This window comes from Urocitellus parryii, chromosome 2 (genome assembly GCF_045843805.1).
Source record: "Urocitellus parryii isolate mUroPar1 chromosome 2, mUroPar1.hap1, whole genome shotgun sequence".
In the NCBI taxonomy this organism is placed as follows: Eukaryota; Metazoa; Chordata; class Mammalia; order Rodentia; family Sciuridae; genus Urocitellus; species Urocitellus parryii.
Window position 1 is genome coordinate 28,411,935 of NC_135532.1, and position 23,289 is coordinate 28,435,223.

Below are 23,289 nucleotides of genomic sequence, written 5' to 3' on the forward strand. Positions count from 1 at the left end.
AGGAGAAAAGAGAAAGCAGGTGCTTGCCCGCCGGTGGGCTCCGTGACGGCCCCGCGAAGACCCCGCGCCAAATGGGGGAAAGTTGGGCGCCACTGTTTCTCCCAGGAGGGCTCGCTGATGGCAAAGAGAAGGTGGCGCTCAGAACTTGAGCGTCGCGGAAATATCCTGTGGGGCTCCCACGATCTGCGAGGAACAGGTGCCCTTCCTCCGACGTCCGCAATCAACCCTGGCCGCACTTGACCGGCTGTCGCGCTGCGTCCCGGGGCGCCCCTCGCCCTTTGCGCCCTGGTCCCCCCTCCCATGCCAGGGCGGAGGGAGGCGCCTGCTCATAGGTAATTATTGCCAGCGGGGGCCCATGGGGAGCGGGGGTGGGCGCCGGCTGGGGCGGGCGGGACTGAGCGACGCAGGCATAAAGGGACACGGCGCGGGGCCCCAGCACCAGGTTACCGCGCAGCATGCCGGCCCGCGCCCCTCTGCGCACCCCGCGGCCTCAGCGGTTGCTGCTGCTGCTGCTGGCCCTGAGCGGCCGCTGCCTGCGCGCCGAGCCCGGCGACGGCGCGCAGACCTGGGCCCGCTTCGCGCGCCCTGCGGCTCCGGAGGCTGCAGACCTGCTCCACGACACTTTCCCCGACGGCTTCCTCTGGGCGGTGGGCAGCGCCGCCTACCAGACCGAGGGTGGCTGGAGGCAGCACGGCAAGGGCGCATCCATCTGGGACACGTTCACTCATCACCCTCCGGGGACCCTGGGCGATCCCCCGACAGCTGATCTGCCGTCGGGCGCTCCATCACCTTCCCCTCCCGCCACAGGGGACGTGGCCAGCGACGGCTACAACAACGTCTTCCGAGACACAGAGGGGCTGCGCGATCTTGGAGTCACCCATTACCGCTTCTCTATCTCGTGGGCGCGGGTGCTCCCCAATGGCAGCGCGGGAGCCCCCAATCGCGAGGGGCTACGGTACTACCGGCGCCTGCTGGAGCGGCTGCGGGAGCTGGGCGTGGAGCCCGTGGTCACCCTGTACCACTGGGACCTGCCCCAGCGCCTGCAGGACGCCTACGGAGGCTGGGCCAACCGCGCCCTGGCGGAACACTTCAGGGATTATGCCGAGCTCTGCTTCCGCCACTTCGGTGGCCAGGTCAAATACTGGATCACCATCGACAACCCCTACGTGGTGGCCTGGCACGGCTACGCCACCGGACGCCTGGCCCCAGGCGTCCGGGGCAGCCGGAGCCTTGGGTACCTGGTGGCGCACAACCTTCTTCTGGTGAGTGCGAGGGGGAGAGAGAGGGTCTGAGAGGTGCCAGAGGCACGAGGGGCGCCTGAGTCTCCAGCTCTCACACGAGGCCTCGCTTGAACTGCTTTGTGGGGTCACTCAGGATTCGCACTTCGCGAGGCAAGTGAGCAGCTTGGGCTGTCCTTAAAGGCGTGGAGTTAGGACCTGCAGGGAAGTCCTTCAGAGAGCGCGCGAGTGAGTGCCCCTTGGAGCGCATTTATCCAAAGGAAATAGGAGTCAGTTTCTCCTGTAAGGAAAGAGAACTTTCTCTGGTGTTGAAGAATTCTAGAGGGAAGAGTGGCAGGGATTTCCTTGTGGCAGCAGTAGGGAGAGAATGAGGAGGATGGATGAAAGAAACAAGTGCGTTCACAAGCCACACAGACGGGCGGGCATTGCAATCAGCCAGAGATCAGTGTTAATCCGTTAAAACCTTTTTTACTTGAGGCACAAGGGCACACTCCTTCAAATGCGAAGGTGTCAAATCCTCACCTCAGGGAGGGTCGGGTTTAACCCGTGTTTGGAGATTCCTTCTGCCCTAGGGCAGAGAACAACATTCACACCAACCTTACTCAGTCACCAAGGATCTGAGGACCCCTTTACACAGTCTTAAACAAAGCTAGGCACAAACAATACAGAACCAACTGCAGGATGGTATAGATTCTGTCTGCAACATCTGTATTTCCCCAATGCTGTCTCTAGTTGAAAGGATTCCTAACTGATGAGATTATTAGTCTGACAAAAGTAATTTTAATACCCTTGTGCAAAAGATCTCATATATTTTGACAGCAGGAAATATTGATATGCCATGATAAAACTGTCTCTCAATTATTACTTCCTCCTTTTCTGCTTAATGTTCAAATCCCTATTGGTTTGAGGGCTCATGCCAGTCCTTTCGGTACCCCTTTTGGGTGACTTGTGGATCTACTGGAAGATAGATTTTTCAATTTAGAATAAAGCCACATATTATGAACAAATTCAAGATGAAGACTTTCTAAACACTTTTAATGAAAGCCATAGATAATTGAGGCAGAACAGTACTGGGTTATTGAGTTGCTTTAGTGCTCTGTGCTGCTGGTAATGTAATAATGGTGAAATTAGATTGCATGTCTGCTTCACAACCCTGTTTGTTACCATTGGTCATGCAAGAATGTCAAATTTATTTGACAAGTTGTGATTTTGCTGATCATATATATATATATATATATATATATATATATATATATATATCTTCTCATAGGGTTACTTCTTTAATTTTTTTCTTCTGTAAGTCCTTTTAAGGAACCAATAAGCTCTAACCATCACCAGTTGATGGTAGGTAGTAGAAAAACTATGGGTAGAACTGCCTCATATTTTGAAGAAAACTTAAGCAAATGGTCAGTTCATGTCACAAACAAATAGGAGATTAGTGGACTAGCTTGGGGGGGGGATCTGATACACCTGTCTTGTAAAATCACTATTTAATATTTAAATGATACAAGATCTATTTTTTAGAGTGCATACAACAAACTATATGTACACAAAAGTAGTTGGTTGTTATTATATTGACCAAATTGCATTTATAAGATAAGGAATTGCAAGAACTCTCTGGTGCTCTGGTATTTCAAATGATTAACACATTTTAGGTTCTTGTGTCCACTCTTGACCTGTGGTTAACTTTTCAGTTACATTTTTGAGGAATTACACAAAAAAAATTGCCAACACTAACCATCCGTCCTAGAAGTGCAGTGGACTTTGTATTCATAAGAAATTAGTGACTGATAGACACTAGGCTTGGTTTTGCTGATGCTGCAAACACAATGTTAGTTGTTGTAAAATATTAAGTTTCCTTTCAAATTTGTTCAGGCTTGGAATTTAGTCATTTTTGTATCTCATTTAGAAGTTGCCATTATTTAGGAGGGTATCTTAAATTTGCTTTGTTGTGTGAAATTCTTTAATTCTGTTTTCAATGTTCTTTCTAGATGTGTGTAGGGGGTAGAGGGTTGGATAGTTCATTTTTTACCTTATCTGAAAAAGAGAAAACTTATTCTGCAGATTTTGGTAATAGAATATTTCTGCTGAGGCTAGATGTTGCTTTTGTGCAGAGTTAGAGACCATGGAGCCCTTAGCATATTAATTACCATCTGGGGATCTAATGCTGGTGAAGGACAAAGCTGGCCCACCCCACCCCACACCTCTCTGTTTCCACTAATTTTCAAGTGGCTTAGGAATACTGGGGAGAATGGACACTTGAACCCCACAGAGATTCCAGAATCCTTGTCTGATGGCCTGGAGGCTAGGAGGCAGGGCAAACAGCAGGACAAATAATGGGGGACTCTGTTCACCGTGGAGGTCTCCATGATCCTCTCCCGGGTTCCTGGTATAGGCATGAGCCTTGACAAAACTGTGTGTTGGGGAGGGTGGGGTGGAGTGGGAGAGACACCTTCAAGAGGAATTTCTCTGCTTCTTTGGCTTAAAAATGGTCTGCTCAGCTTTCATGGCTCTTGAAATAGGGTTCTTGATGTCCTTGAAAAACCAGCATTAAGTTTTGGAGTCTAGCCCCAGGAGCACTTTTGAGATTTTATTTTGCCCCTGGGTTTCTGAGAGGATCAACACCAAGTTGAAGATACAAGTATCTCCAGCCCTGCCCGCCCGCAGGAGATGCTTGTCAATACTGACTGGTGTTCAGTGCAGCGTGGAAGCTCGTGGAAGCTGGTGTCTTGGCTGATCTGTCCTGTGCGGCATGCATCTAAGCCTCCGCACATCTAAAGCCCCCCTTCTTGTCACACTTCCTCAACTTGGCTTCCAGACCCCTGCTCTCTCTTGTTTCTCTTCTTAGCTCCTTAGTGATTCCTTTTCCTTCTCGGTTGTTTCTTCCTTATCACTTCATCTGGAAAGAGTGCAGGGGCCAGGGCTGTGTCCAGGGTGTCCTGTCTAGATTTACTCTAGGGATCCCATTGAACAGTCTCTGTAACCTGATAATTTCAAATTTTGTGTCTCCAGCTGGGACTTCTCCCCTGAGCTCCAAACCTGGAGAGATAACTGTCTTGTCCTCTTAGCTGTCTAATCGGTGAGTTACAGGTAACACGTTTAAAACCCAATGCCTGCTGACTCTGTTATGGCCCTCAGCCTTTCCTGTTTGTTGGGCCCCAAATCTCAACTCTCCCCTTTCTCTCACATCTTATTTCTAATTTTTGACAAGTCTTAGAGCTCTACCTACCATCATATATCCAGAATCAAACCCCTTCCACCTTTATTTGTGGCTGTGGCTGAGGTCCAAGCCACTATGGGATTCTGCCTGGGTGAGAGGAAGAGCCTCCTACCTGGAGCCCATGCTAACTTATGTCCTTGCTCCCTAGAAGTCCCAGTTTGTCACTGTGAGAACAAGTCAGGAGTCTGCTTATAAAAATTCCACCTATTCTTCAAGAACCAACAAGCTCACTCTTTTGGCCCCATACCTGAATGCTACCTTTCCCTTCTCTGGAATCCCACAATACATTGCTTCACTCTGGTGCCTCTTTCCGCATTTCCCCTTCTATTTAACCACTAGCTGGACAGTTCCTTAAATGAGGGAGCCTTGTTCCCTTTACCTGCTTCTCCTAAAATGGTATCATGCCCTTGGTAGGTGCTCCGGGGGTGGCTTCTGGCTACTGAATAACCTTGTTTTGCCTTTATAAATTTGTGCTTCTGGGATTTTCTCTCCTTGCCAGACTTTCTAGCCATTTGGAACAGGAAATACCAAATCCTATCCAGATAGAAAAACCAGTGAACATAATGATGTAGCATCTGACATTTACAGTGAATATTTAAGGTTCATCACCAAATTTATGACTCCATTGTAAAAACTTCCAATCTAAAACTATCTGTATTCACTATAGAGAGCATTATGAGATGTTTTCAAAATGGGGTGAGTGGTAAAGTCTCTTGGTTAGCTTTAGGCATATATTTATTTGCTATCTGGTTGAATTTTCATTCCCCAAGTAATAAGTGAAAGCAAATCATCTACTACATGTCTGTTCAAATTATATATACTATGTACTTTTAGGAAGCACTTTACAAATTTACCTCTCATTAAAATGTATGTGGTACATGGCTGGGTTGAAAGGTAATGTATTTTGTAGAACATGACTGAATGCAATCCCCACTCAATCAGAACTAGTTTAAATGTTTTTCAAAGAGCTTGACTCACTCCTCTTTGAATAGCTGATTGAAGACAATATTTTCTGAAGATTACAGACAAATCCAAGAAAAAATTTAAAATAGGAAAATAACTAATAAAATAATGTTAAAAATCATAGCACTACTTTAACAACATCAATTATTTTGAGTTGAAGATGGAAAATGTAAACTGATAAGCATCTAAATAAGGTCAGTGTGCATTTCTCAAGTGTAAAATGAGTGAACCATGACACCTGCATATGTAGTCAGTCACAGCTTTGCACACAGGAACTTTCTGAGTTATCTTAGTTTTTCAAAAAGATCATTGCTCTAAACCATAATTTTATTATAATCGATTTGTGCAAAAGGTGACTTTCTTTCAGTGAAGGTTATATTTTTTAGATATAAAGGAATTTTAGGTGTAGAAGGACATAGAACATATGTCTATTGGGAGGGTAGCAGATAAAGAGGGGATGACAAAAAATACCTATTGTTATTAAATCCTCCAAAATGCACATCTTCTCCAGAAATGTTACAAGAAACATTGTACTTGTAACCTATATTTAAATAGAAGCATAATATACATTTTATATGCTCTATTTTGATACACAGTGGGTACAAAGTTAATCTGAAGGAAATATATATCTCTTCTCACCTCCATCTTGGATAAACCAGTTTATTGTCCAATTTGGGGACAACAACTGGCAGAGTGGATCGTTTACTCATTTGTGGCTATTTGAGGGCACAGACTACATATCGTATTTATTTTCAAATTTTTAGTGTTTATGTCAGTATTTGACACAGAGGAACTATTCCATCTACTTCTAATGAATAAATAAATGTATATGCAAAATATTTTCTGCTTATTTCAATATGTCCATTTTCTTGTAAGTTAAATGCTTATAGTTTGCTTTTTCCTGCTTTATCTTGGGAGAAATTTTTCAGTGAAGAAAAATAGTGAAAACGTTCCTAACTCTATGTACAAATGACCTCTGTGAGTTTCCAGAGCAAGTACTATCCCATTTTCATTCAGTGGGCAGGGGAAGAGAGTAAGAGGGAGAACAGGGCCTCTATCAACTTCCTGACCTGGAAGTTGTTTCTTCACTTCCACTCAGTTCCCCTTGGCAGAACCCAGTCATGTATGCAAAGGAGTCTGGGAATTACTGTCTACTGCTGAGCCATGAACTCGGAGAATTATCCTATTATGCTGAAAGCAGGTGGGAACAAATCACTCAGGACAGACAACAATCTCTACCCTGTTGCTTCCCTTCCAGGTATTGTGAGAATTAAAACCACATCATACATGCCAATATGTTTTGAAAAATGCAAAAAGTCCTATAAAGGTAAGTATATTAGTTAGCTTCCCATTTCTATAACAAAGTATCTAGGATAAATAACTTAAAAAGAGAAAGGGTTATTCTGCCTTACAGTTTTAGAGGTTCCCGTCCATGACCTCTGACCCTATCGTTTGGGACCCTGGGAGGGCAGCACATCATGGCAGAGGTGTGTGGAGAACAAACCAATTACCTCATCAGCCAGGAAGCAAATGGGCATGAGAAAGAGACCCCGGTCCCACAGTCCCCTTTGAGGGCACACTCCCATGACCTAGGACCTCCCACAAGGTTCCACCTCCTAAAAAGTCAGCAGAATGTTCCAACAGTACCATCGTGGGGAACAATCCTTTAACACATGGACCTCTCGGGGGTACTCATCCATGCCATGGCAGTGAGATATGAATTTACCATCAATAATGATAATCATAGCAATAAATATTTAAGAAATGATCCTCTCCAGTTACAAGAGAATCAAACAAATGCTTTAGAATGTGTAACGTCATCTAACTTCTCAGTTTGGCACCTATGGCATTCAATAGGACGTGGACTCTTCTTTGAAATTACTTTAATAGCATTTGCCCCAAATTATCAAACCATGTTTAAAATAACCTAATTTTTGTAATATGTACTACCAAGTACCTTTTTGGGACCCAGTTTGGTGTTGGAAAGACTCAAGTTTGTGATTGATGTAATATAATACATGCGCAAAAGAAAATAAATATTTAGTGAAATTTGTGGTCACAGTCTAAATAGATGTTATTGGTTAAAGTAGAGATGTCAGAATATCAGCCATGACCCACTGTCATTATAGTTATTCACAAAATAAACCGAAAGCACTGAGGTATGTAGAATATAGTGGTTATGCAAATATTATTTCCATGTCTATATGTGCACTTTTTTAGTGGATGATTAAAATATTAGAGTCAGAGGGACCTGGGAAATTCCAGGCCACATTTCTCCCTGGGACAAACCCTGGTGGGGTCTTCTACCTTCTGCTCTACTCTCTTCAGTAAGGCGAACTCAGCTCTTCTCAAGTTTCCAGCTTGATTTTATCTTTTGTAATGCACTGAAATCTGCTGCTGTACAGGACTCGACTCCTGGTTGTCTCTTTGCTTTCCTAAATCTCAAAGAATAAAGCCAATCACCCTTTGACAAGACAACTGCTGTGCTGTGAATGCTTGTCCCCTCCAAAACTTGTGTTGAGATTTAATTGCTGGTGCCATGGTAGTGAGAAGCGGAGCCTAATGGGAGGTTGTTAGGTCAGGGGACTTTGTCCTCATGAATGGATGAGGGTTGTTACTGCGGGAGTGGGTTTGAAACTTCAGCATCCTCTCAGTCTCTCTCATGTGCATTCGCTCTCGCTCTCTCTCTCGGGAAGAGAGAGAGAGAGAGAGAGAGAGAGAGAGAGAGAGAGAGAGAGAGAGAGAGAGAGAATTTTTTAGTATTTATTTCTTAGTTCTCGGCGGACACAACATCTTTGTTGGTATGTGGTGCTGAGGATCGAACCTGGGCCGCACACATGCCAGGCAAGCACACTACTGCTTGAGCCACATCCCCAGCCCCTGTACATGCTCTCTTGCTGTGTGTCCTTCCACCGTGTGATTATGCAACATGAAGGCCCTCACCAGATGGAATCCTTGGACTTCCCAGACCCAGAACTGTGAGAAATACATTTCCTTTTAAGCCATCCAGTCTATGATATTCTGTTCTAGAAGCGGAAAATAGACCAAGACAACAACTTTTCTAATATTTGAAAAAGCCACTATGTTCTTCCTAAATAGTTTCCCTTTCATTAGAGTGAAATTCTAAAACATGCTCACAAAAGACAGCGGAGCTGGACATTGAGTCAGGGATATTTCTTGAGAGCTTCCTGTGGGGCAGGAAGCTGTGGAACACAATGAAACCTTTGACTAGGCCCCTCAATCATCTGACCCTTAAGGATGAGGTGGAGGAGAAGGGATGGAAAAGTGGACCTGTCTCCCCGCAGAGGGACGGGCCTTGGGTTGTCTGTGGAGTCTGCCTCTGTGCCATTGTCCTTCATGAGGGAAGGTGATGGGTATAGATGACTAAGGACGAGGTGCTGGAGGTAGGCCTCCAACTCTGGACCCTGCAGAGAATACAGCTTCCTGGCTCCTGAGCTGTAGTTACAGGCTCTTTGTTTTAAGGGGACGGCTTTAAAGTCCCAGTGGGGGAAGGGCTGGTGGAGGCAGTGCCCCCTGCATCAAGGCCCTTGCAGGGCCATTTGGGGGTCCTCCTTCCCTCCCTTAGCCCTTCTTCTCTTTGGACTCCTCATCCCATGATCCTCTCCTTTCAACCCCTTCCTCTCTTCAAGTGTCCCAAATTTCTTCATGGTGTCCATTTGCCACCCCTGGCCTTCCTGACAGATTTTGTAGAGGTGGGGGGATGGTGGTAAGGGTCTTTCACTCTGGTGTCAGGTACCTTCTCCCTGAAATTAAGTCAAACACCAGTTACTGCATTTGTATTTCTTACTAAAAAGACACTGGTCTGCAGGAGAGAGACAGCTTCCTCCCGTGTTTCTAACGCCGGCTGCTGAGGAAGCCCTAATGTGGGCGGCCTTTTCGCTCCTTCTTGTCTGGGGTTGCATTTCCAGGTCTCTGTGAACTGAGAGAGAAGAACAGCCTTCACTCTGATTCTGCTGCTTTGCCTCTCCCTCTAGAAGGGGGGTGGGTATTGACTGTGGCTGGGATTTTAGGGTGGCAAATCTCACTTACGTTGCTGCCAAAAAAATGGGGAAATAAGGTAAGACCTCTGTCACCATGTCACAGATTAGTGAGGGAGAGATAATCATCAAATAATTGCAATAGAATGTAGAAGTGCCTCAGTTTTGAGGGACAGGAAGAATGTTGGGGAAAACTGTTCAGATGAGATCAGAGGCTGACAGGCTTTTTCTGCAGAAGACTAAGTTTCAGGTTTTATGGGTCATGTAGCGTCTGTTGCAACTTCTCAGTCTGTTGCACCAAGAGAACAGCCATAAGCAATATGTTAATGAATGGACACATGCTGGGTTACAATAAAGTTTTATTTATAAAACTAGGGAGTGGGCCTTTCTGCTGGGCTAGACATGTCAGACACACAAAGTAGGAAGCACATTGTGTAGTTCTATGAAATAGCCCTTCTGAAGTCAGGGCAGGTGAAACAATTTGACAAATCACAAAACAGGATGCAGTACTTCGGAAGCCCTGGTAGAAAAGGACAAAAAGATGAAAAAGGAGGTCTGGGAATTTCCAATGCCTCTTTTAACATTTGCTGTGTAGAGCAAAGAGGTGCCCCAGATGTACAGTCGACTTGAGTGATTACATTGCTTGCTCTAGACACCGAGTCATTTTCACGCTGTCCAAGATTGCATTAAACGGTTTTGGCTGTCACCTCATGGCTGGCTCAGATGAGTTTGTCATCAGCTAAAACCTCTCAGGCTTTCCCCTCTCGTGCACATTACTGTTAGGCCAGCCACCTCCTGTCATCTTTCGTAGCTTAGTTTTGAACTTTTAGTCTTATTAAATTTCATTCAGAGAAAGTTTACCACAGGTGATGGGTTATTCGTAAGAATTGGAAATAATCTATATGTTGTAAAATGATCAGTTTAAAGAGCAGTGTTATACTTGTCCAGTGCAAAACTAAATGATTATTGAAAGGTGGACATTTGGTTTTCTACAAGTTGCATGTGGTATATTGTTAAGAGAAAAACAAATCAGCTGTGTTATGCTTTTTCCATATCTCTGCTGTATAAGTAAGTAACGTACACTTTGCAGTCCTTTTTATCTTGTCTCCCAGGAACTCTGCCTGGCATGCAGGTCCAAGAATGGGTTTTATAGTTCTTCCTTCTTCTCCTCCCAAATACTGTACTACCCTTTAATAGTACTTCACACATTTTATTGAAGTGGTTTATTAGTTTCCCCCCAGAGATCTCAAGCTGGGAGGAAGGAGCCATGTTTATCTTACTTTCCAATATACCCAGAACCTCACAGGGCCTGGAGAGAGGAGCTGTGCACATATTTGCTATGTGAGGGAAAGCATGCTCTGCTTCTGCCTACACCCATACAGTGTGAAAGGAGAATTTGGGTTATTTTTGGATAGTGAGATTACAGGTTATTTTTTCCTTTCTGATTATCTAGATTTTCAATTTTCTGTAGGTGATACGTGTCACTGATGTAACAGAGAAACACCAAGTACTATTTCTGAGGAAAGACAGCAGATTGAACTCACCCATCAACTTTGTTCCCTGTTGAAGCCTCATTAAATTCAACTGAAGAAAGACACACACACACACACACACACACACACACACAGATCTGGAGTGAGCAGAATAACTGTATTTTGGAATTTGAAGGGCAGATGGACAAATGTTTATGGAGTTGATTTAGCAGACCTGGAAAACTGACCACTAAATTGGCAGTAGGAGAAGCCAACAGCCAATCTGATGATTGCAACCTTCAAAGGGCTGAAAGAAGCAAATCCAGTTACTCTGGAATTGGGGGTAAAGGGAATGATTGGCTAAAATGAGGAGAAATAGTTGAAAGCTGTTTAAGAAACAATACATTTCTAGGTCTATAAAACCAGTCTTCATTGCTGGACATTTGCCCCTCTTTGTTGTTCAAGGAGGGAAACGGGGAGTTAATATTTGCAGAGTATCACATGAAAGGTGTGTGGACTATGGAACATCAAGCACACTTGGGGCATGAGTGAGCACCACACTGATACAGATTCAGAAAACACAGGCAACTGAGAGCTGGGTCCATCCCAGAACTTTCCTCTCCAGGTTCTCAGAATGCTGAGTTTGCTTCTACTCTGAGGCAGGGATGACTGGAAGACCCTTTCCCAGGAAGTCTGATGAGCTCATGAGGAAAGACCACAGATGCCAGTCTTAGAAGTTCCACAATAAATGGTCAAGGTAGTGCACTGTACAGCACAGCTCAAGTCAACAAACCACATCCATGTGCTCACACCTCCCAATTAGGATTTTGTTTCTCATCTCTTAAACATGAGTAGGCAATCAAGAATAAACAGACATCTGAAGAAAGCCTTTCACATGAAAGACTGAGACCCACTCAAATAAACAGGAGGGAAGAAAGCCACTTAGAGAAAATGGATTAGGCAGGGAGGGGGGAAAAAGACAACAGTAACAACAGTAAGCCCCAACTTACACTAATCTTCTTGAAGAGATCAGAGAAGATATTGCATCTAGAAAATGGGAACAGGGTAATATATCAAATATTCAAGGGATGAAAAAGGAATATTTCGAAATTAAATACATTATAGCAGAAATGAAAGTTTCAGTAGAAAGTTTGGAAGATGAAGTTTATGAATCTCCCTTAGAGTAGAACAAGAAGGCAAAGAGATGGAAAATAGTAGAAAAATGTAAGATAATCAATGGAGCAGTCAGAGGTGTAGAATTCAAATAACAGGAGTTACAAAAAAGGGAGCAAGCCGTGTTGTACCAGTGTCCCCTACTGAAAATGTCACTCAGTGTCCACACCTTTGTACACTTGCCTCCCATGTGAACTGAGGGCTTGACTATGTGACTTGCTTTGGCCAAGGGGATAGTAGGCAAGTAAAAAGTGGATAAGTCTGTGCACATTGGAATTTTTCCTGTTGGGTCACTCCCTCTTAAAAGCCAGCTTTGATACTTGGGCTATGTTGTGGTTTCCATTGTTATAGTTTACTTTTAATTTACTCGAGAGTGGCCGTAAGCCAAGAGAGTCGCTCTTTAGGAGAGTCCTGATGAGTGGAGGAGTTCGGGGGGAGTTAGGTTCAGGTGTATATGTCCATCAAGACACAGTGAGGAGGTGAAATCAGAATACATGTAACTGAAAAAATGCATTATTCACAGGTACCAGAGAGGTGAGGGCACCAACTGAAGGTCGATGAAAAATCTCCCGGTGATGGGGAGCTCAACCAGTGGATGGGTAGGAGAGGAAGAGGGAAGATGGGAAAGGGGACAGGAAAGGACCTGTGGGACCGTGCTTTCATGAAGGTTCACTGGTGTCCTTCCCTTGGCCTTCCTGTGGGGTGGTGGCTAGGCTGGTTTAAAGAAAATAAATGCAAAGGAGGACATGATTTACATGATTCTAAGTGTTGATCATTAAGTGGTCTTTTAGGGGGATGTTTTGGAATTTGGGTCAGTGGGTGAGGAACAAACAAGATAAATCACCATCCATCATACAGAGAAGTTTTAATGAGGCCAAAGGTGACAGGGCATGACGGGGTCTCAAACAACGACATCAGACCTGAAAGTGGATGTCAAAGCAGAAACTTAACCGTATTAAACAAATTTATGGCAGGCACTCTTACTGAAAGAGGAGAGGTCGTGTGGACGGAGACATTGGGGAATCAAAGTGCATCTTGGTCAGGCTAACTGAATCCTAACCGAATTAACCACATGAAATGCAGCCCAGAGCAGAACTACCCCAAAAGGCCCAGTTAGCCCTCAGAATGAAGAGGAAAAATAAACACTAAACTGGGGAGGAGGTTTCAGTATTTCACAGCAATAAGTAACTGAAATAAAAATAAAGGAAATGGTGAAGTAATAAAAAAAATTTCTTAGACCCAGAGGACGTGAAATTTCACATCAAATGCAAAGAACTGAGGCAATTTCTGTGGTAAGCAAGTTTCTTTTGCCCAGGGACCTGGTCACCTCTTTCATCAGTGTTATGAGATGAGAAAATTGGCTAAGTCTGGGGAAATGAGCAAGGGATCATGACTTCTTAAAAATTTTTGAATTTTTAATTTTTAGTTGTAGATGGACACAATACCTTCACTTTTATTCGTTTATTTTTGTGTGGTGCCAGGGATCGAACCCAGTACCTCACACATGCTAGGCAGGAACTCTACCACTGAGCCACAACTCTGGCCCTGGGTCATGATTTTTTATTGAGCCATTCTTTATTAAGCATCTTTACAACTCCCTGGCTTCTAGAGCTTCAGCATGACTCCCGACCTGCTCTCTGTTACTTCAGGGTCTTAGCATCTCTATGCATGCCCAGCCCAGCCCAGCCCTGACTCCCTCTCCTACCACCAGCCTGGCCTGGAGAAGAGCACCACCACTGAATTTCTTAGAAGAGCTGGTGTCCCTGACAGGTGTGTTCCTGATGGCTTTGGTGAATGGTGTGTGGCCTTACTTGGGACTACCCTCTGGAGAGTTATTTGGCTCACATAATATATGGGCTCCAGAAGATCTATATTTCTTAGTTTAGTCCTTCCTGTACCAGCGTTCAGGGCCAGGTTTTCAGATACTTCCATCTACTCAACATTGGTCATTACTTTCTCTGGGCGTGTCTGAGCCATCCTAGCAACAAGTTTACCCCATCCCTTGGGATCCTTGGTCAGAGCTTTAAACGTATTTTTGGAAAAAGTGCCCCTAGTCAATGGATTATTTCTTGTCCATCCTGTCTTATATTCTAGTTCCTTGATAAAGAACCTTCAAAATTTGATCCCAGTGGTCTGGTTCTTGTAAAACTTGCTAAATCATGAAGCTACTTGGGTATATAATTTCTTTCCTCCTTGTTCAGACATGGCTCTCTCCAAGTAGGTTATACTGGAATTCCTAGGAGCGGCACCTGTTGTGTTTTAGGAGTGAGACGTTTTTAGCAATAGGAAAGTGCAATCTCTTACTAGGGAAGTGTGAACTACTTCTGTAAGTTTTAAGGATGCCAAGGAGTCTGGAGAGCCAGCTTCCTCAGGTGTAACCACATCTCAAGTTTCAGAATCCCAGATTTTCCAGGTCAGCCTTCTGGCCTCAGCATGAAAGTCCTGCTGTGGCTGAAAATCTAAGCATCCCTGGCTTGCTGCAACTCGATTGGGTCTTAAGTCTGCTGCTAACCTCTGTCTACTTCTCCATTGCAGTATATAAGGACTTTTCTGTGAGCTACCAATGGGTTATTCTTGCTCTCGTATTGATCCTTTAACTACTTGATAATGGCCCTCAGTTTCTCATTCCCTCTCCATAGGATTGCAATATAATATAAAAAGCAGTCAGTGCCCCTTTCCTTCTAGGCACTGGAGCCTGAATCATCGTACCTAAGCAATGGCATGCCTCTCCACCAGAACACTTCCCCTGGTTACCCCGGGTGAGATAATCAGTCACTGGGACACCATGTATGCCGGGAGACTCTCTGTCCCTTACACGTCAGTCAGAATGGCATACTCTTTGTCTTCTAGGAAATGAGTGAGTTGGTTCTCAAAGCCCAGTTGTGTTAGTTTGTGTCTTCTAAGAAGTAAATGTCAAGACAGGATTAGATGTGCAAGAAATTTATGGGGAACCAACTATAAATGATAAAAGGGAAGGAGCCAGAGAAGGTCAGGGAGCCTTTAGAATTCTGTATATCTGGCCTCTGTGAAGGAGGAGGGCAGGAAGGAGGCAGGACTGGGTAGGAGGATCTCAGGTGGTAGCACAGGTCTAAGAAAGATCTGGCCAGGTCAGTGAGGAGTCCTTGAGCCAACACTGTCCACAGGAGGAGTCCACATCTTGCCGCAGTGGGTCTCCATTAGTATCCCGGCTATGTTCTCATATGAGAACAGCCTATGAGAAACACGGCCTCAGGACCAACTATGGTAGGGTTCCAAAGGGGTAGCACCTGGTGCCATCAGTGGACTGTGCTCCTAATAGCCACTATTATAGCTATTTTTATGGCTATTGTGAAGAACAGTGAGGAATGCTGTACAGAAGGGAATGAAAATTATTTCCATCTAGAACTTAATAGTTGTCCAAACCATCAACCACTTATGACTGTAGAATAAGGAAATTTCCAGATATTCAAAGTCTCATAAGAAAAAAAAAATTTCCACGAATCCATGCTCAGGAAGCCATGGGAGAATAACTTCCACATGAGCTATGAAGACAAGAAGAAAGAGTACATAGGAAAAAACAAAACAGAGGTCTAACTCAGGAACGATGAAGTATGGACCCAGGAGGTTGGCAGTGCAATACACGTAACAGCGACTAGTGCAGAGGAGAAGATTCCAGAATGTGGCCTCCAGGAAAACTATTGAGGCCGATATGACCTCTCTGCAGTCTGTGCAGAGAGTCTACTGGAAATTGTGGGAAGAATGATCTGCAGACAAAGAAAACCAAGCAAATGAAAAAGCAATGGAACTATTATCATTAAGGAAAAACATTAAGAAAATAGAGTATTTGTTACTGTATTATTACACCCATCTGTGAATAATAATCACATTGGCAGAATAATGTCAGCACTGAATGTTAGTTAAACTAAAAACTGTTGTATAGCTAACGTGGCTGTACAAGAGAGCTAAATCCTCCTGTGCTGTAACAGGAAGTCAATGGAGTTATTTCAGTATGGGAGTTATTAGGTGTGTAAATTCCATAGTAAAGGTCTTGAATCACAAATGATTTTACCCATAGGGAGGGTAACTGGAGAGAGATGAGAAGGGAGGACAGAGAACTATGATTATTCTTGTAAGTTGTATTCAACCTTTTAAAACACTAATATGTGTTGCTTACATAAAATAAAAAAAATAGGCATTTTAGCATCACTTTAAAAATTATTTTTGCTGGTTATAACACATTTATAGCATTCCAGACTATAGAGATCTTTTTGAGTCAGGCTTTGGAGAATTTCCATATTTTCAGAGTAATGCCTTCTGAGTTTCTCTCTCTTTCTCTCTCTCTCTCTCTATTTGGTACTGGGGATAGAACCCAGGGGTGCTTAACCACTGAGACACATCCACAGCCCTTTTCTTCTTTTTTTTTTTTTTTGTATTTTATTTAGGGATGAGGCCTTATCAAATTGCTCAGGGCCTCACTGAGTTGCTGTGGCTGGCTTTGAACTTGAAATTCTCCTGTTTCAGCCTCTCAAGTCACTGGGATTTCAGGCATGCGCCATTGCACCTGGCTCTGTCCCTGTCTCTTTGATTATAAAAAGTTATAAAGAAATAGGATTATGAGTAAACTCATATTGTTAGTTACTTTCTTTGAAGTGGATCTGTCTCATTAATCAGTGTTTCACTATGTGTCAGTGTTTGGCACTTAGAAAGCAACAACAAATTTTTGTTTAACCAGCGAATACTCTTAAAATACAGTTTTTCAGATAGCACCAGTACTATCTTATGTATACTCCATTTTCTTCTTTTGGGCTCGAAGAATTTCACTGGGAGGCTTTTTGGTTTTGAAAATAATTCCTCACAGAGATATGATTATTGTGTTCCAGATAAGCTATATAATCCTGTAAAAAATATTTGAGGCTAGTTTGGTAGACTGAGTCTACGAGTCTATATTGTCTCCTATTATCTTCTCTTCTTTCATACTTAGGCAGTTTTATTAAACATTACATGATACTTTATTCATGGGTCTATTGTTTCTGCAAACTATATTTCCTTCCTTTTAAAACTGAGATTTTCATCTTTCATATAAATGTTATCAATTATTGATCAAATATTATCAATTGTTGTACCTATTATGCAACTAACATATTGTATGTGACTTATAGTCATGGATTTTATTTCATACAGATACAGTTCTACTGAGGAAGCTCATAGGAACATGTGGGTTGGCATGTTGACCAATTCATGATCTTTCAGGAGGGCTGCTACCTAGGATAATGATGCTGAGCAGGGCAAATAGGTCTTCTGCTTTAGTGAAATTGGCCAGGGGTAGGAAAAACTGGCCTTTGATGAACCTGGGTCCCAACTAGTCACCACAGCAGACCATTATCAGATGTGGTCCTGCTAGATTCTCTGAGCTTTCAAAAGAAGCTAGAAATTCAAGATCTTAGATAATATTTCCTGATTTTTCAAAGGGAATGGCAGAGATATAGCACCTCATCTTCCTGATGAATTATTAAATTTCAGAATAATCATAGTATTTAGGATCGTGATGGTGATTACTAGAAGAAACAGCTAAATGTGACTGTTGGGAGCAGGAGTGGGGGTCTGGGAGGTAGGGAAGAGGTTCACTGTTTCTTGTGATAAGCCTTTGGTATTACTTGATTTTAAGCTGCATGAATGAACTTAATTAAAAGTAATTAAAAATACCACTGAATAAGCTTTAGAGGATCTGAAGTGTTTTTGTGTGTTTTTATAGGGCAGGTAAGTTTATTGAGAGGCTCAGAGAATATAGCTTTGTTAGGGCTGCCAAGTGGTAGAGCTGGGACAGAACCCAGGTTTTCTGAGCCACTAGTTCCAGGGTTCAGTCCAGGACTCCATACTGCCCCAGTCCAGCACCAGCTTCTTAAGGGGTGCACTCCCCAATATCTACACCCTCCTTGTGCACATCAGCACCTGAAATGGAGGAGAATGTGAATCCTGACTTGTCCCTAACCTTCACTAACATCTGAGAGGCTCACCATGACCCGTTTTTAAAAATCCACTGACCAAGATACACCTGTTTCAGTTCCTAACTGCTATATAGTACCCTCAGGATGAGGGGCTTTAAATAACCATTTTATGTAGCTTTCAGTTGTGGGTCAGGATTGTGGAAGGGCTCAGCTGGACAGTTTTCCTGTGGTCTGCAGTCATCTGAAGCTTCTACCACATTGGGCATCCAGGACCCGTCAGCCACTGATTGGCACTTGATGCTGGCTGTTGACCACAGCACCTTTGTTGGCTTCATTAACATGGTGTTGTCAGCGGGAGAGGTCATCTGGAATGCCCAGGAAATGGGATCTTTTATTATATGGTTTAGAAGCTACTTCCCACAGGAAGACTTGGCCAATTTCCCTCAGCAAGGAGTCTTTCCTTCCTCTGAATTAAATCACCATCGCAGTTCCTAAAAATCCATCTTATGGCACCATTGCTTTCAATTTTGCTCCATAATTGTCTTATGTACCTGGGCTCTGGGCCCCCACGATGTGCTGCATAATAACCATTGAATAAATATTTGCTGAACGAAACAATGATTCCATGATAACTCAAATAGTAGTCCTGACACAAAAATGCATGTCCACTCTGATCCCTTTTCCTTTTCCTTCCCAATTCTCATGTTTAAAAAAGGAAAGAAACCAAGGGCTGTCTTATGAGGAGTCACAGTATAGACAATGCGGCTGTCTCCTGTGTTTACTGCTACTCTGTGAGAAAGAAAAGGCACAGAGGAGAAGTGAAACACCGTGTCATTTACAATTTGATTAAAAACCTTCTCCTTTTTCCTTTTATGTTTAAGCCCTGCAATTTTAATATCTCCCTTTTGTCAGAGAGGAAGATGGATCAAGCAGCTGTTACCAATGTAGTTCCTTGATTATCCTTCCAGCCACACCAGGGTCTTGCTGTTGTGCCTTGGGGTCTTTATTTTTTTTTTTACTCCTTTCTGCTAGAATGTTCTCCCACCTCACCTACTCCTCCTAGCACAGAATCCTTAAGTGTATGCTCCCAAGCCACTTTCTCGAAACAGGCAACCCTGTACCACCCCCATTTAAAATTGTTCTCGAAGTGACCCAGCCTGACATGCAGCAGAGAAGGCCCCTACCTGGGGCCTCTGGGAGACAGGAAGGCTCCACAGTACACGTCTGGCCTATGAAATGTCTGAAGCAGATTTTCTCCACTTTGATTTTTTTTAAGCTTCTGAATGGAAGTACCAATAAGAGAAATGTTTTATAAAAAAACAAAAACAATCAAAACCCATCTGGCAGAATAGTGGCTACCGAAAAGGTAATGTGAGATTGCTTATGAACTCCCCAGACAGAAGCTAATTCTTTGGGTTTAATAACTGTAGGGCCAAGAGGTTTATATAGTGTTCATTAACACCTCTGGAGGAACACTTACAAACGAATCTGGTCAAAGCCTAGCTTTTTTTTTTTTTTTTTTTGATAAAGAATAATCTTTGGAGATTATTTCTGATCACCAAGGGAGACTGTCAGGACATTTTTTCCTAGATTTGGAAATGGGGCAGAAGGATTACTGGTGTCCGAGCTGAGGCCTCGGAGCAGGTCTGCCTGGTCAATCCCAGTCCCTGATGCTGATTCTCTGGGGCTGCAGAAGGGAGTGCACCTTTGAACAATTTGCTTATGGAAAAGAGCAATGATAAGGATGCTTGCCCAATAGGAATCTACATGGATTTTTGAAAAGATTAAAACCACAGTGTATTTAATGAAAGGTAAAATCAAAGACTCTGGTGAGTGTCACTGGGAAAAAATAAAATCGCACCTCCTCCCTATGGCCCACCTTTATCTCATTCTCTATTTTTTTTTTTTTTAAGAAAAACCACCTGTTGTCTCCCAACATTCTTTACAAATTACATTGTAATGCCTGTTGGCTTTTAGTCCTGCTAAAATGGAAGCTCCATAGGGGCAGAGGTTTTTGATCTGATTTGTCATGTTGTATCCCAAAGCGCTACAACGTGCCTTGCCCATAGTATGTGCTTCATAAATGCTTCTGGAATGGAAATATCCTTAGGTATAGGCCAGTGACTTTCAAACTTTTTTGACCTTGATCCAAAATAAGAAAGGTCATCTTTTTTTTTGCGGGGGGTGGGGTACGGGGGATTGAACTCAGGGGCACTCAACCGCTGAACCACATCCCCAGCCTTATTTTGTATTTTATTTAGAGTCAGGGTCTCATTGAGTTGCTTAGTACCTTGCTGGGCTGTTGTTGAGGCTGGCTTTGAACTCATGATCTTCCTGCTACAGCCTCCCAAGGCCCTGGGTTTACAGGTGTGTGCCACTGTGCCAGTCTGGTAAATGGCATCTTGAAATATAATTGAAACTAAAGGATCATGAAACAATACTTACCTTATTAGATGTCATGCCTTCTAATACGTTCTAACCTCTTCTATTTCAGTTTTCAAAATTATTGAGGCTACCCATGGATTGACTGCACCACCTGTAGAATGAAAAGCTTTGACATAAGACCCTGAAGATTCTGCTACCACAAATCAACAAATGGGAAATGGAAGTGTGTGTCGGGGGAAGGTCAGGCAGATTACTTTTAACTGACCACTACTCCGGAGAGCAGTGGATGTAGAAATGCATTCACATGTCATTTCTTTTTTTTTCTTGGGTTAAAAGTGATCTCTGCTGCCAGGGGAATTGAGTTATTTCAAAAGCAAAGCACTCTAAATGATCCTGCGAACTGATAAATGATCATCGTAAAGTCTCGGGGAGAGTGGGTTGACATCTGCTGTTGATAATTCAAAGCAGGAGAATTAGGTGAGGAGGCAGAGGGAGAGCATTTAGGAGGGAAAGGTGACTATTATGGAAGGAAAACACTTGAACCAGTTTTGTTGAAATTGGAGAGTAGCTGTTTCGTGAGGGTATTATAGAATTACGTGGGCGATTATAGTAATAGATGTTTACCAGAAAGATCTGATTTGAAAGATGAACTCCAGGATGCTTTTGCTGACTTGTAAATACATCACTTATCTCAGTTCTTTATCTTCTTGTCTCTTTTCCTCATCTAACCTTGTGCCTCCCTACCGCTTCCTTCACTGTTCTCACTGTTATTAGAAAAACAGAGACAGGAACCTAGGAACTGGAACGCCTTATGTCTCAAATAATAATATTGTTATTAGTGGGCTAGATGGATTATGGCCACAAGCTGGGATATTTTAACAACCTAACATCAGTGATTTGGAAGGATTTTTGTAGCAGCATGACTTAGTATTAAATAGAATGATTTCACTGATGTTGATTAGTTCTGTGCATATAAATTAATGAGGCAAAAACCTAAGCTCAGATTTATTAGTGTAGTTTCCTAATATGAGTTATGAAATTATTTTTTATTTCCTTTGAAGGAAGCTTTTATTTAAAAACAAATGAATAAGGCCTTTTATGTAATCTACTTTGAAAAAAAAACCCAGACAAAAATATCTTAAGTAACAAAACTCCAAAATCACAACATGATTTGAAGAACTAGACCTTGGCCTTCATCATGCCTGGTTGTTAGAGCACAGCTTTCCCTGAGGGGCCTGTAGAAGCTCAAGGTTGGGGATAAGTGTGTTAAGAAACCCTGCATTTGCATTTGACCAACGCAAACTAATTCTAGTCCCAGGAAGGAAAGTGACTTTATAAGAAGGTTCTGGAATTCAGAAAGAGACCCAGGGACCCTAGGCTTTAGGAGCTGGGCTTCATTAAGGACTTTGCCCCAAACACACACAAGCACACCCACACATTTGTGCCTGGGTCAGTTGGGCTTCTTGCACCCCACCACAGAGGGTCTTTTTCCATGTCAGCACTCTGGATTTACCTCCTCTCCAGATGTAGGAGAGCTGCTGGCCTTTTTTTCTAGCAGAAAAATCTCAGGGAAGCTACATTGTTGGTCTGGCTGGAGTCCCTCAACTTGAAGTAGGAGAAGAGAAACAAGTGGATTTTTAATTATTTTATTATTATTAATTATTATTATTATTATTTTTATTTTCACAGCTTTTCTGTGAAGCCAAGGAATCACAGTAAACATTTTTGGAGAATAGATATCATACTTTATTCATGTTCAGTGGGTCTCTAGAACCTAGTATGAGAGTAGTACATAGTAGATGCTTCATAAACCAGTTTTTGAATTACAGACTTTAAAAATGGGTTAAAGGGATACATTTTACATTGGGGATATTTTACCACAGTTAAAAAAAAAATCTAATATCCATCTTACTGTCCATTTCTCAAAACTAGCATATGCCATAATGTCTTGTGATTTCTAGAGATCTAATCCCAAAGTTAGTTCTTTGAGGACAGAATAAAAAGCTGTTTTAGCAGTCACATGTAGCAGATTTCACCTTGCAGATCTTAACAAAGATTTGAAATAAAAATGTTACAGTTTGGAAGATAACCATGTTCTGGGGGCTAGGTGGAAATATCTGAATATTGAGAGCACACATCTTTTGGATGTGTATTGAGGAACACTGGAAGTCAGTTTTTCTATTGGTGTTAGAATGCTGTAACTAATGGCACACAGCTAAACCTGGAATTGTTGTTCATTTCTGTATTCCCAGCACTATGTGTCTGACATATAGTGAGGGTTGAATAATGCTTGTTGAATAAATGATTAAATTCCTTGGCATGGGAGCTAAACCATCTATCAAATTAGTCACCTTTAAAAGTCAACAAAGATTTTTGAGCCTGTAGATCCAGCCAGAGAGTGACAGAAACTTCACTTTTCAGGCTAACTCATGTATTAGTTTAGCTTTGAATCATACCTAAGCTGTTATCTTCAACAGTTTCTTTTTTATTGCCTCAATTTAGTCTCACCGTCTACAGTAGGCTGATTAAATTCAAGCCTCGGGTTAGTCATCTCTTCATTGTATCCGTGCCCTTTACTAAGTAACCTTGCAGTGTTCTCCACACTGGCAAACATTCAGCTCCACCTTTGACACTAGTCATCTCTTCATTGTATCCGTGCCCTTTACTAAGTAACCTTGCAGTGTTCTCCACACTGGCAAACATTCAGCTCCACCTTTGACACTGGCTTTAGTCACATGACTTGTTTTAGCCAATGGAGTGTTAGCTGTTGCAAAGCTGGTAGATGATCTTTGGCAATTGCTGGGAGAAAAAGCCTGGGTTGATCCACTGGGAGATGAGGCATGTGGAGCAGAGTCACGCTGTCCTATTTGTCCCAGCCAACAGCCTTCTGGATCAGCCACAGGAGACAAGAAGAAA

The 23,289-nt window shown here is 42.9% G+C and overlaps 1 protein-coding gene across 1 annotated transcript in view; it reads left to right on the top strand.

Moving 5' to 3' along the window:
* The first annotated feature begins 455 nt into the window (after nucleotides 1-455).
* Kl (klotho) overlaps nucleotides 456-23,289 on the top strand; it is a 42,523-nt gene continuing 19,689 nt past the window's right edge. Inside the window, exon 1 of the mRNA XM_026395140.2 lies at nucleotides 456-1,262. Within this exon, the coding sequence (XP_026250925.2) occupies nucleotides 456-1,262 (807 nt within the window). The remainder of the gene's footprint in view (nucleotides 1,263-23,289) is intronic.